The sequence below is a fragment of the Lagopus leucura genome, unplaced genomic scaffold (genome assembly GCF_019238085.1).
Source record: "Lagopus leucura isolate 7727_CA_CO unplaced genomic scaffold, USGS_WTPT01 Super-Scaffold_739, whole genome shotgun sequence".
NCBI lineage: Eukaryota > Metazoa > Chordata > Aves > Galliformes > Phasianidae > Lagopus > Lagopus leucura.
In genome coordinates this window covers 11366368-11380583 of record NW_024962255.1, presented here as the reverse complement: position 1 = coordinate 11380583, position 14216 = coordinate 11366368, and the positions used below count along the sequence as shown (strand labels likewise).

At 49.8% G+C, this 14216-nt stretch overlaps 1 protein-coding gene across 2 annotated transcripts; it reads left to right on the top strand.

Annotated features, from left to right (window-relative positions):
• The first annotated feature begins 3047 nt into the window (after nt 1–3047).
• On the top strand, nt 3048–13066 carry PLA2G12B (phospholipase A2 group XIIB). Of its 2 annotated transcripts, none has more exons than XM_042863378.1 (4): nt 3048–3384; nt 7703–7779; nt 9097–9262; nt 10213–13066. In XM_042863378.1, the coding sequence occupies exons 1-4, from the start codon at nt 3120–3122 to the stop codon at nt 10329–10331; spliced, it is 627 nt and encodes a 208-aa protein (XP_042719312.1). In that variant the 5' UTR covers nt 3048–3119; the 3' UTR covers nt 10332–13066. The 2 variants fall into 2 exon arrangements, with proteins under 2 accessions (XP_042719312.1, XP_042719311.1); XM_042863377.1 differs by having other exon boundaries at nt 7703–7791.
• Nucleotides 13067–14216: the final 1150 nt, after the last annotated feature.

The window sequence follows — 14216 nt, the reverse complement described above, 5'->3', positions numbered from 1 at the left end:
TTTGGCTCGCAGTGACTGAGAATTGAGAAACTGCCTTACTGTTACATTTTTTGTAATAAAAATTTTAATATAAAAAAAATGGGCTTAAAATAAAAGCCACTGCCATTAGCAGTGAAAAATCCTCCACATCAAACTCGTCATATGTGGCTGTCTTAAATCTGATCATGCATACTTCTATCACTGTATGTGTTTCCTGGAAGCAGAGCTCGTTTGCTTCACTTCATGATCCAGGCAGACAGGTGTGGAGGGATGCTCATACCACTAGTTCCTCTAAAGCATGCCCTCAGACTTCGAGCTTTGTGTCTTGCCTGGAAACATAAGGCTCTAATGGACTGCAGAAGAGGATGGCAGGTAATGCTAGGCTGGAAGCATGCGTGCAAGAGCTCTGAGGGAGGAGCGTGGCTCAGCCCTTGGTCTCTTTTTTCAGTAGCTGCTGTGGGATGTAACAGCAGCTGTTAAAGTAATTGCACTCCTGGCTTGGTACTCAAAAGCAGACCAACAAAGGGTCAGCTGCTAGAGGAGCCTTTTGTCAGGGAGGGTAAATACTTGCATTTCCTGATGGGAAGTCAGACACCCAGTTCTGAACAGTTCTGGGGAAGGGAGGACACATCAGACTGTCATAGAATCATTAAGGTTGGAAAAGACCTCTAAGATCATCTAGTCCAACTGTACACCTACCGCCAGCAATCCAGGAGACAGCGCCGACACGTAGGATGCCCGGGCTGATCGCTTCCGTAGCTGGACTTTTCCCGCAGTTCATACACCTCAGCTGTCCTCGTGCTTCTCTAAAAACAGCGGAGCTTGTACTTAATTTGCAGTCATCAGGAAGCTGGGGAAAATCAATGAGTAAACAACTAAAATGTAGCAAGGGCTGGTGACAAGCCCTACTGCTGTCTGTGGAGCAGAGCCTTGTGCTGCTGTCAGAACCCTTGGCTGCAACTCGGGATCTGCCCTCGCTTCTCTATGCAGCCCAAGGACTGAGGCGTTGCCCTATCCCTGCTCATGCTGATAGCATGGCCGTGGTGGGGTGACACCACCCACCCAGCAGAGGTGCTGGGACAGGGGCAGAGCCTACCACCCATCCTGTGGGCTGGGACTCAGGGCTACCCCTCGAGGAACACAGGTGTTTCATCACACAGCTGCATGGATAACCAATGACTCATCTGGCTCCCAAGTCAGGCTTTGACCCAGCCATCATTAGGCACGAACTTTAACCTTGGGCTGCCAGCTCCCCTGCCTCAACCTGTGCTTCAACCCCAGCACCTCACCCCCAAAGGGTGCAGTCCCCCCGTGCTTCATCACAACCCCAGCAGAGTACTAAGGGAAGGCCCTGGCCAAGTCCACCAACGGGCCCTTGCCCACTCAGTGCTCCCCACCACCAAGCTGCAGCACCGCCAGCACTGACTGTGCCATTAGGAGCAGTGACTCATCCCCGCCCCGGGCTGCTCTATATTTGAGCATTACAGTGTCAGAAATGAATGCACAGCGTTCAGAGCTGCTCAGCCCTGGGTCAGGAAGAGGTTCAGAACCCAGCTGTCGGAATTCACCACCGCCCATACCTCCGTCATGTGGAGAGAGAAGCTGGCAGAGGCAGGAGGCATCTGCAGCCTCATTTGGAGGAGGGGGGGAAGGTGGCTCACCCCCTGCAGGGCAGAGCAGCCGCCACGTTTTGGGGCAGCAGCTCAGGGCTGCTTTTTCATTCACAGGCCTTTGCTTCGGTGCAAGCGACAAACCAGCAGGGAAGCTTCTTTCCCTGGCCCTGCACACTGCCAGCTGCTCCCCAGCCCTGTCCAACTTTCCTAAAAAATCCTGATTGATTTTGCAAGTGGCGCTGGCTTCACGCTTGCTGCCCAGAGCCTCCAGCCTGCACGTCCTGCACAGCACAGTGCACACAGCTCACGCACTAGGCACTGCATTGTGCATCTCTTGCCGCCCTGCCAGCGTTCTTCCCTTGCTTGCCTGCACTGGGTGGCTCATGGATCACCTCAGGGACTATGAGGTGACAAAGCTGTGCACCAGGCACAGCCACCTGGATGGCTTCACTGGGGCTGCCTGACAACAAATCCCAGCAAGAAAAGCTGCCCATTTGCTGCACAACCACCACATCCCCAGCACGGCCTGAGCAGCAGAACAGGTCTGGGTCTCCTGCACTGCCTGCCCAAGTGCCTGGGAACAGGCCCCAGAAGGCAGCAGCTGGATCCAGTTCTGCACTGCTCAGCAAGGGACAGAACAGCTGCCTACTCTTCCCTCCACTGACCTGTACTGGCAGCCCAGACATGGAGGTGGTCCCTCCTTATCCCATAGCTGGAGCACAGGGCAGGTAAAGGCCTGAGCAGGGTGCTGGAGGGCTCTGGCTCTTGGGCAGTAAACATGACATGGGGCTGAGCCTCCTGAAAAACGTGTCAGGATTTGCATTTACGTTTGCTATACATCTGAAAAGCCAACAGCCTGGCTCCCCTCCAGTCCAGAGAGCCTCTGGCAGTGCAGTGCCAGAAAAGAAGTGGCCAATGGAGCAGCTGCTGGTGCCTGCACTGCAGGGCAGTCTGCAGAGTGGCTGTGTCTGAGCAGGACATATCCAGAGCTTCCCAAGCGGAGCTCTTCCCTTTATCAGTGGTTTGCGCTGTCTATTGCTGTTGGTTTGTTTGGTTGTTTTCTTTTAATGAGTAACTTCAAACTCCCCCATGGCCACATGTGCCCACATGCCCCAGCATTAGGATCAGCAGTGCTTCATGGGAGCAGCGCTGCTATTGCAGTGCAGGGAAGGCTGGAGGCAGACACTCCCCCCCCCCTGCAGGCAGCAGCAGGGCATGGTGGGCAACGAAGGGCTTCCTGGTGAGCAAGCAGCCCCTGCTCTGCCTCTAGGAAGGGCCTTTTGGGGGACCCTGTCACAGCAGCCAATCCCCTGGTGCTCTGATAACTGGGCCGGTTCCAGTGGGATTGTGCAAATGCAAACCTGGTATTCCTCTATGAGTCCAAACCCCGTGTTGCACTTTGCACTCTGATTGCTGTGACCTCATCCCGGTCCCTCAGCAGCGTTTAAAGTTCGGGGCAGCAGGGTGCTCACCTCCTCCCACGCACACAGCTCGCTCCCACTGCTCCCTGCCCACACATCGGCGTGCATGAGGGCGCGGGGCCTGCGTCCGGGCTGCAGGATGCGGCTGCTCCTGGAGGCAGCGGTTCTGTGCCTGACCCTGTGCCTGGGGCACAGCACCGAGGAAACCACGCAGGAGAACACCGCCCAAACGTCCTACACAGAGTCCTACTTTCCGGAGTGGGGCATCGGGGCCATCCGGGACAGCTTCGAGACGGTTAACAGCTACTTTGACTCCTTCTTGGAACTGCTCGGGGGGAAAAATGGCATTTGCCAATACAGGTGTCGATACGGTAAGTGAGGGGTGTCCCACACTGGGGACACAGGGCAGAGCACTGTGTCTAGGGCTGGGGACAGCTTCAATTGCTGCAATAGGCACTGTCTGTCTGTTCTGCACAGGAGCCGCAGGGGTGGGCAGCAAGGCCATCAGCAAAGTCGGCCTGTCTACACATTGCACACATTGCTCTATGCCAGTGACAGATACGTTCTACTACTTTCCTAATCTGATGCTGATGGAGCCCTCAGAGACACGCTGCTACCCCATGTCCCCGCACAGCCCTTCTCTCCCTGCTCCTGCGTTCCCTGACACCCACAGCTCTCCTTCCCTGAGACCACAGCGTCTTGCACCCATAACCAAACCCCTGCCCTGGTCAGCACAGATGGGTCACTGCATGAGTCATGGCTGTGCTGCTGGTTCCAGCGCAGGGAACCCTCACCTCCTCATCCCTCTTAACGAAAGCAGCCTGCTCAGTGCCAGGGACAACAGAACAAGAGGAGAGGATGTAAGAAGAGTATGCAAGCAGCCTGGCTGCCAGCTACCAGGCCTGCTAGGGAGGAAGAGCAGCCCTGAGGAGAAGGGGTTGGTGGAGCCAATGGTAGCCGTAATCTCAGCAACCTTCGGAGTGGGTTATTCAGCAGCTGCAGGTTGGCTAATAGCAAGGGTTGGAGGAGGGGAGATAACAGGAAAGTAAACGGAACCCATGTCACCATGGAGGAACTTTAGTACTCAAGGCGGAATGAGGCAGTGCTGCTCGCCTTGGACTTTGAGAGATTTACTAAAAAGGAAGAGTTTGATTTGTAGTGGGGGCAGTCAAAGAAGGCGGCAGATCAGGGACAACAGGCAAAGGCAGCCTGGAAGCGCGCAGGTGACAGAGCAACGGGGCTGTGGCACACCCCTGGTGTGGACACAGAGCACTGGATGGGCCCAGGCAGCAGTAGCCATCAGCGGGATACCAACCAGCTTCATAGAATCATTCAGGTCGGAAGAGCCCTCTCAACTCACTCAGCACACCCCCACCTGCCCACGTTCCTCAGTGCCTCATTTCTGTGGCTCTGGAACACCTCCAGGGATGGTGACCCCACCAGCCCCCTCAGCACCCTGTTTCAATGCACTTCCACTCTATGGGATAAGTTTTTCTTAACATCCAACCTGCTGTTTGGGAACAGCAGGAACTGCATCCTGCTGCCAGCTTCCCATATCTGTCCTGGGAGAGAGCCCAGCCCTCTGTCACCTGCCCGTCCAGCAATGCCCACCAGGTACTTTCCTCCCAGTTTCATCCCACATCCCTGGTGACTGCCTGAGCAAGATGCCTGTGAGCACTGAGGTGTTTTCATCCCTTCTTGCCTTGAGCATTCCAGTTTACAGACATGGACTCTATGCTTTGGAGAGATCCTCCCAGCTCAGTTTCTGTCCACACACATCCCACTTCTTCTAGGAAGTGGGCTGCACACTGTGTCTCCCTGGGCTGTGTGGGCCTACCTGCAATGTTCCTCAGCCCGATGGAAACATCTCCTGAGCCCACAGTGGGGAAGACATTGTGAGAAATACAGATGCTATAGTGTGCTGAGGCCACGGAAGGGAAGATGGGTGATGAAGCTTGATTCAGGGAGGCTCATGACTCACCATTGTTCCAGAGAAGTCATTGCTCTCAGGCCATGGCTTTCCCCTGTCCTGGCTCCACTGCCCCGCTCCTGTGCAAAGGCCTGCCCATTCCTCTGGAACATCCTGCTTCATATCAGAGAAATGCTTTACCTTGAAAGGAAAACAACAAGTACTTCTTTAGCACTGTTTTTTGTCCTTTCCTGAACAAGTATTAAGCACTGGCAGAAGCAGCAATTCTCAAACACTGCTCACATACTTCCACAGGTCCTTCTGGCCCCCCCAGAACTACTTGCCTGTGCTGGACTCTTGCTCATGTAGTTGGAGGGGATGCAGGGAGGATCCCAAACCAGTGAGACTAAATGCCTGTGCCCTGAAGAATGAATGCCAGCCATCTGTATTGCCTTGCTGCTGAATCAGGGCCTGAGTGCTCTCTCTCCAGCCAAGGAATAAAATTGGTGCATTCCACTCTTTCATTTCAGACAAGGGATACTGATAATTGCTTATTTTGCCACGATAAAGGTCAGGACTCACCTGTAATTGACACATCCATCTTCAGCTGAGCACAAAGAACTGGCTGTTCTGGCTGCTAGATTGGATTTATCAGCACCTGGTGAGGTGAGAAAACAGACAACATGACAGATTACTCCCTTAAATCAGGAAATTTTGTTTATACAAGTATTTGCTGGAAAATATCTCCCCCTTACTATGAAACCTCTGTAAGCATCTTGGGGGGAACAGTGTCCTGAACAGGGAGTAAATCCCTGAATAACTTCTCCCAGCTGTCTAGGCAGGCAGGACTTGGAGGGTCACAGTGTGGGACCCCAGGACCATCTATTCACCCAGAAATGTATTGCCTTCCCCTGACCCACTGTACCAGCACTGCAGTGCCTGAGACCTCCTGCATGGGCCAGAGATCTCCTCTAGCCAGCTGGCTGTTCTGCAGTCCCTTGGTACAGCTACGGCAGCCTGGAGATATTAAAATGCATCAGGGAAACTCACTTCCCATTAGCAGCTCGACCTCAGTTCTCTATGATGCCAATGAGACTGTGCCCTGAAATATTACTCTACAGAAGAAGCTTTCTCAGCAGGGCTGTGTAGCAAGTGATGAAACCCAGCTGGCAGGACTTACCTCATCCCCTCCCCATCACAGACGTGCCCATAGGAGAGGCAAGCAGTAAGCGATATCAATCACAGAGTTGCTATGTGTAGAATGAGGATTACTTGTAAATGGTGCCTTGCTTTTGTTTTTGTTTTCCTGAGCTACAAAACAAGCTGTGGGAGAGAGGTTAAGCGTGGTGTCTTGGACTTTATCTAGCTGAGAAGGAGTTCAGAAAGGTGCACTTGACAAATGATTAAGCTCAATTTGTCAGAGAGGAGGAGGTGGCTTTCTTACATGGGCTCATCTTGAGCACTTTTGTTGGTTCCGCAGTACTCACCAGATATTTTTTCACTTCAGCCACCTGTGTAAGACATCACAATAGCTGTAGCTTAAGCTTATTGAAGATTTTCTCTGGAAACAGTTACTTCCATATCCAAAAATAGCCCCACTCCTGCTCTCCCTTCTTACCCCATAACTGACAACGTGCTGCAAGATCGTAACTTACTGCCAATATTACAAGCAAGTCATTAAAATTTGTTCTCATCCTGCAAAATCCACCTTGAACTGTGAACTTGCCTCTGCTTCCTTCCTCAGCTTGGGTTGAACTCTGAGTCCCAGCTCTTGGTCCCTTCCAAAACTGTACTTGCGCTGTGAAATGCATCCAGGGAGCAGTCCTCCTCTCACTGTATTGCCTGTGAGTTTTGGGTTATAAGATTCAGCCGATCTATAGACACAATCCCTTCTCTCTATAGCATAACCATCAAAATGCCAGCATATCTCAATGGACTTAAATTATGTATTGGTGCAAAGGCAATCTTGTAATGGCAATGTGCTGTGACCAACTGATTGGTGTTCTTTCACTACTCTTAATTCAGTTCTACCTGCTCAAAACAACAATGCTTTCTGCACTAGAAAACTATTTGGAGCAGGAACCAGATCTGGCCTATTTGAAGGGGACAAAAAGGGGAGACAATAGCACTGAGAAATACCTCCCCACACAAATGCCACTGCCTGCTGAGAAAGTCAGCAGGAGAGCTTTATCTCAGCCTGCAGACAGTTAAATCCCTGAAGCCTACTGCATTTGTGTAGGGCTGGAGAAAGCTGCCTATTGACATCCCACAGCCAGACAGTGTTTTGGTTTGCTATTTGTTGCAAGCCTGTTGTTTAAACAAAACCACTCAGGCAGTTTTTAATTTAGAAGGTGCTGGGAGTGTTCCCACATATGACCTTCTAAGGGATTCTGCTGTGAGGCCTTTCCAAAAACACAACAGACTTACAGCTGTATTGATGGCAGGTAATTCAGGTACCCTGGAAGAAAAAAAGGGAAAAGTATCTGAAATGGTTATCAGTGCTGACAAGAAGAAACAGAGCTTAAAAGAACAGCACATCACCAAACACAGGGCCCAAGATCAGCCAGGAATGGCTCTGCATTGATCCGTATCTCCCTCACCCTGAGCACACTGGGGATGGAGAGGAGATTTCTGGAGGAATTAAGAATGCAGCTGGATAGCCCCAGCTGCAGCCGTGAAGAGGGACTCACCCATGGCTAAGAGCTGGGGAGAGTCCCAGAGCTCTTTGGTACAGCCCTTGGGAAGATCAGTGTTCTTCATGTTTTTCCTTTCTTCCTCAGGGAAGGCTCCGATGCCACGACCTCACTACAAGCCCCAAGAACCAAATGGCTGCAGCTCCTATTTTCTGGGGCTCAAGGTACCCCAAAGTGTATGTACTGTTCCTAACTAATGAAATTCTCTACTCACAGCTAACCATCTCTAAGCTGCTAATGTTGTGGGTGAGGGACTATGCTTAGCTGTGCTGCGTGCTGCCAGTGCGATGCTTCTCCTCCCAGCTCTGGAGAAGGGAGTACCAGTGGGTTGTGCTGGGGATGAGCTGTCTGCCAGGACTGCCAGGAGACACGGCTGGCTGCTGACAGCAGGCGAGGAGGAGTCAGCCTAAGCATGGCCCCATTTATTGTCAGTCAGGAAAGCATTAAACCTCAGCTGCTAATGGAAGACAAGCAGGAATCATGTAGGCAGGAGTTACGCTTATGAAGGCCTGACCTGTTGCTTTGTAGGTACTGAAAGATTCCTGAGCAGATTAGCGCTACAAGAAGAAAAGGGCTGGCTAAGCAGAGCATCAGTGTGGGGGAAAAAAAAAATGATATCATCAGTTCTCTGCCTTTAGGACAGAAAACACCCAACACTGGGCAGCTCAGGGCCTACGCTAATTGAGCATTAACATAACGCACAAGCAGCAATGCCTGAATGTATTATCCTCGCCTGGCCCTTTGTCCCTCCCATGCTTTTTGCCTCTCTTGAGCACTGAAATAAAACTGTAGGCATTAATACTGTACCTTTTCACCACTTTAAAGGCAATTAATGAAATAATATTGGAATCACCAGGAAGAGCTCTCCCAGGAGGCTCTTAGAGCAGGAATTACTATTCAGCCAGTGCATTACTGCTGCCTATGAAGAAGCAATTAGACAGATTCCTGCTCCAAAAAACCCTCCCTTTAAAGCCCATTTTTCATGTTAGATTAGTTCCTTAAACCACGTTTCATTGCAAACCTTGTGGGCGTTTCTGCGGTGCCACCTCCTTATGCAGGCAATCATGAGCACTGAATGCAATGAAGAAAAAACACATCTCCTAAATAAATACTGCATGAGGAAGGCTGAAAAGAGGAAGAATTTCTAACTAGCTAATGAGTCCCATTCCTCTAGGAGACAGACTTGCCCCACCCACCCACAGTTATTAGCTAAGCTGCAGGTTCCCTCCAAGCAAGCTGTGTTTGTCCTTGGTCCCATAAACACATCTGTAAGAAGCAAGGCATTGATAACCCTTTTAGATGATTTACTAGGCCAAGAAGCAGGCTGTGCAAAAACAAAGAAAGAGAAATGGAGGCTCTGCCATACCTCTGGTTTGGGGGCACTGAGCCAGTCGGGCACTGTAAATTCTCAGCCACTTGTGGCTGTGCGATTTCGAGGCCAGGAAGCAGCCAAGAGATGCTCCTTTTCTTTCATTTCCCAGCTAGATTTGGGTATCCCTGCCATGACCAAGTGCTGCAACCAGCTGGACATTTGTTATGACACCTGTGGAGCCAACAAATACCGCTGCGATGCCAAGTTCCGCTGGTGCCTCCATTCCATCTGCTCTGATCTCAAGCGCAGCCTTGGCTTTGTCTCCAAGGTGGAAGGTAGGCTCCCCAGCTCACATCCCCCAAGTAGGGAACAAGTGGTGGCAGGGAAGGGAGGGTGTGCACAGGGAGACACCTCTTTGCCAAACGAAGCAGAAACCTGCAGAAGGGAGCAGGGTGTCTGCCCAGTAGTGTTAAAGATGGGTCAGTGCTGAGGGAGAATACACGCTCCTGCCCCAGGGATGGACATCTGAAGTTATTTAACATGGGGACATGCTAGGAAAGATGCGTGGAAAGGAGAAAAAGGAAACCAAAACCCCTAGAAGCAATTTTTTAATCCTTGGATGCCCTCCCTGAGAGTTCAGACACCTTCATGGAAGATCAAAAAGTCTTCCAGAGCCTGCGAGCCACATGCTCAAACCTGTACATGGCCAAGGGCCAATGAGTTGGAGAACCAGGGACTGGGCTCTGGTTCACAGATAAGAGATGACAATGGCACTACAGATAGCACCACTGAGCCACAACCTTAAAAGATCTTATATTAACCTGCTGATCTGACAAGGGCTGTTTTAGAGGAAAGAAAGGGGCTAGCAGTCAGGCACACTGTTGCAGTCACAGCATGCTGGCACTGCACCTTCCAAACACCTGCAAAGATTAGTTCATAGTGGCTATAAACAGTTGTAAGGAGAGGCAGCTGGGAGAAACAGTGCTGCCAGTGTCTAGTGGGAAATCTGCTGGGTACACAGCACTAGTTGCAGTGCTGCAAGTGATCCATCAAGCAGAAAAGCCTGAGAGACGTGGCTAGCAGGGAGGGAAGTTGGTGCCACATCAGGAGGAGAAGAGTCCCCACTTTTTTGCTGAAGGTAACTTCTGGATTTGTACAAATACAATACCCAGAGAGAAACAGTCCATGTTCCCAACTGCAATACCACAGGACTCAGCGCAGGGCTCAGCCTGCCAATGCCCTACAGAGCCCACTCCTGACTGCCTGATCTCTTCCTTCCCCGCAGCCTGTGAGTCCGTCGCAGACACCGTGTTCAATGCTGTCTGGACCCTGGGCTGCCGGCCCTTCATGAACAGCCAGCGGAGCGCCTGCATTTGCAGCGAGGAAGAGCGAGACGAGCTATGAAGCAGAGCAGAACCCCTGGCCTTCACGAGCTGCTGCCAACGCTCCCTCTCACACACGGCGCTTCTCAGTGACTTCCAGCAGCCCTCTGGCCAAGCATGGGACACAGGGACCTTGGCCAAGCAACACGCATTGGCTGCAGCTTTGGAGCAGAAGGCAGCAAAAGGAGAGGCAGCCTGTGCAAGTAGGGCAGAGATGCCTGCTGTCCTCCGCAGCTGCAGTTACACTGCCCTATCCCTTTCCAGCTCTATCAGAATGATCTGATGCCAATTTTCTCTGCAGACTGATCTGGAAAGGCAAGCAGGACGCAGTGCTGGTTATAAACAAGGGGCTTTACTTGTTTGTTTGCCACTCTGCTAGTATCCCCTGCCCCTTAACTTTCTCATTTGCAGTGTGAAGCATTAGGCCTCTGCAGCCTCTGACAATCTCAGCCTGTGGCCACACTATTTACGTTTTTCCATCTCTGGAGACTGAAGGAGAGGAGTGATTTGCTCTCAGTGTGATGCTCACATGCACCCCTCACATTTTCTATTCTATCATTACACACTCTGACTACTCTGCTTATTTAATACTTGATGAAACAATGTAAAACACCCAGGGGTTTGGCAACATGAGAAGGACTCGGCGTGTTTGTGATACTGGTGTGTTTCATACCTGGGCAGAAGAGGACCAAAGCCCATCTCAGATGTGCAGAGCACTAATCCACAGCTACTCTTACACACCTACAGCACTCTCACACATTCTCAGGAGAGGAAGCTGCATTTTTTTTTTCAGTGACTCCCAGACTGTATCTGTTTAATTATTTTCTTCCTGTATCTTCTAGCAAGCTTTTCTTTCTGGATCCCTGTTAACACTAAATGGCTGAGTACCCATCTCCATCTTTCACACAAAGGACACACAAGGCTCACAGTTGCCTTGGATGAGATTTTCCAAACCCCGGAGGCTTATCTGTTAGATGGCAGGGCTTACTTGCTATCTTGGTGGGTGCAGAGACGCTGCCAGCTGAGAGCAATCAGTCATCTCAGAAGGCATTCTTTAAAACATGGTTAATACTTCCATCTGCTATTGGGAGCTTTTATTATGTTTAAAATGAGAATTTAAGATGGTATGCAGAATTTCATCAACATATAACATTTGCAGACATTTTTCAACTGTTTTTCTTGCTGAAAGGAAGTTGCTATTGGGTGTGCATGCCACGACATGAAAATTCTTCAGTTTCCTGCAAACATATTTATGGCTATGTTCTTCCAGCTGTCACAGGAAAGTTAAGGCTACAGAAGGTAATATAACAAGAATAGAAAGTCCGTTTTCATTACCTTTCTTCTAGTTTGTGTTTAAATGGGTGTGTGGAGCTATAAATTATTTAAGCCCTGTATTCCTATTCTTGCTAGTCATCTTTGCTTTATAGTGAACAGCAATGAGAATCATCTGGTCCCAAATAGCCTGCAACAACAAGAGTCGTCCAAGGTACAAAAACAGGGAATTGGAAGTGATAGTATAAGGTGCACTGAGATGTCTTCCATAGAGGAGGACCTTCATTCATAGTTGCAATGTCAATTGCAATGACATCCTTTCCTGGCTGTGCTAATGCCAGTGGAGAGTGAATACTGCACTGCCAAGTTTCACTGCAGCATATGTCTATCAGAGCGCGAGGCTGGACACGCTCATATGCCATCTAAGAAACACGTTCTTTTGGCTAGGAATGGGAAGGAAACCTTTCTCATTCCGAACACTTCCCAAATGTTGCATTTCATTGGTGAAATCATGCCTGTTGCCAGTTCTAAATGTTAGCACACTCTTATGACACAATTTAAATAATATGTCTTGTCAAACTCAGTAACCCGATAACAGATTAAAGCCAGGGCAAGCAACTGATAACAGACAATGACATACACTGGAGGATTCCAAGGGTTCTGAACAAAATCTCTGTCCACAGACTGACACTTCGGAGACACCGCTAACATAAATAATTCTTCCGTGCTTTCAAACTACCATTCATAACAAAACAACTCAGACTGCTGCTGGTGGGGCAGCTATTGAAGAAGCACATTTTTCACTACAAAAGTAAGCTGTGGGAATATGAAAAAAAGCCACGAGCAGCTCAACAGGAAAACTCAAAACTTCAAGTGGTGGCAGTGACTCAGGGATAGAAATGGTGCATGAAGTATAGTAAAATGTCTGCAGCTGAACAAATAATGGCTTCCCCTCCATGCCGCTCCTGCTCCTCAGCAGTGTGCAGCCATTGGAACATGGGACTCCGCAGCTCGGTTCCCAAAGCTTGGGTCATCTTTGTTTCTGCTCTGAACAGGACAAAGATAGTGTGCTTACCTGGAGGCTTCCTGTTGGCTTCGCGCTTTGGCAGGATGACTTCAGCTCCTACTGATGTTTGAGCTGGCTGGTCAGCGTGCTCTCTTCCAGCAGCAGTGCCTCAAACAGCAATCTCTGCATCTCCACAATGGACACAAACATGGACTGGAGATGGCTCCTCCTGAACATCTACCATTCTGACTCTCATTTCATATGAGAATGCAGCGACATCAGCCAGAACGCCAGCTCCATGTGGCAGGCAGCACTGACACTGCTTGGACTTGGAACCACACTCAGCAGTGCCCAGGGGCCCTCAGGAGCACCAGTGTGGTGCCTTCCACACACTCAGTGCCTGCTTTTGCAGTGTGGTTGTTTCTGCTCCGTGGTGTGGGTGATTAAATTAAATAGAAGAACAAATCCCTTGGCTCTTATGCAAGTCTGGCCTTTGATTTCACGACCAAGATGTAAAGCTGACAAAGAAGACAGATGGAAGCAGAAGGTAAACCAGGGAGAGAGAAGACTTTGAGAAATGGTTTAGTTCTCTGCCTAGAAGCCATTCCCTCTCTGTTGGAGTAGAGATGGCTCAGGGCAGTGGCAGATAGCAGAACCACTACCCTGCTTGCAGGACAAACCAGACACTGTGCCATTCACATGGCCATGCAGAGCAGTTTTTCCTCCTTATGGCTCCTCCAAATGATTTAACAAAAAGCTGTGGAGCAGAAAGGCTGCTTTGTATTAATTTGTCAGGAAGAACCAAATAATGTGAACCATAACTAAAGCAAGCAGAGAAACTAATCTCCCCTTCCCACCACTCCCCACATCCATCTCACATTAACAAAAACACCCATTGCTTCTCCAGAATGCACCAGCTAATTAATTTCATTTCCCAGCTCTTGTTTTATCAAAATAAGAACATGCAACAGAGGCTGCCTGAGTGAAGAAGTGACAGCAGGAAATTGCCACTGTGGTGGTAATGCAGAAGTGAATCAGCAGAACCAGGAGAGCATAGTGATGCAAGAAGGGGGCTTTTTCATTTCTTTTTCATTACATATGGTTAGATAACATGAAAAATGTCCTTCCACTTCCACTTAGTTTCCCAGGAAAATTTTCATTTGTTCTGTCTAGCACGGATGCACACACACATATATCCCCAAAGCAGAAATGCAGCCATGAAGCCATTTAGAAAAATCACAAAACTCTCAGTCCATCAAACACCCATTCATCACTGAAATGTCAGTCACCAGAACAAATAAATCTGAGGAATGGAATATTGCTGGGGTGATTTGTGACTCCCTTCTAAATGGTCTCTTCACAAAGTCTCACCCTCCATTTCAGAGCAGCAACAAATCTTGGCCTTGGCAGCAATTTGCTGCTTCCAACTGAAGCAGAAAATCAGTAATGCAGACTAAGGGGGACCTGCAGCATACCTCTCAACCCACACACAATGGGGCTGCACATGGTGAGCCCTCTAGCAGAGAACCATGTGAGCACATTGCTGTGCCATAGCCACCAGTGGGGACAGCTGCTTCTTCAGCCCCCAGCCCTGCCTCTTTCTTCATTCTTCACTGCTCACCTCCTTCC

Excerpts from the sequence above, each read along its gene's own strand:
- PLA2G12B (XM_042863377.1), top strand. The coding sequence starts at position 3,120 with ATGAGGGCGCGGGGCCTGCGTCCGGGCTGCAGGATGCGGCTGCTCCTG. Across the intron at positions 7,792-9,096 it reads GGCTCAAGGTACCCCAAAGT|CTAGATTTGGGTATCCCTGC; the intron begins GTATGTACTGTT and ends TTCATTTCCCAG. Across the intron at positions 9,263-10,212 it reads CTTTGTCTCCAAGGTGGAAG|CCTGTGAGTCCGTCGCAGAC; the intron begins GTAGGCTCCCCA and ends CCTTCCCCGCAG.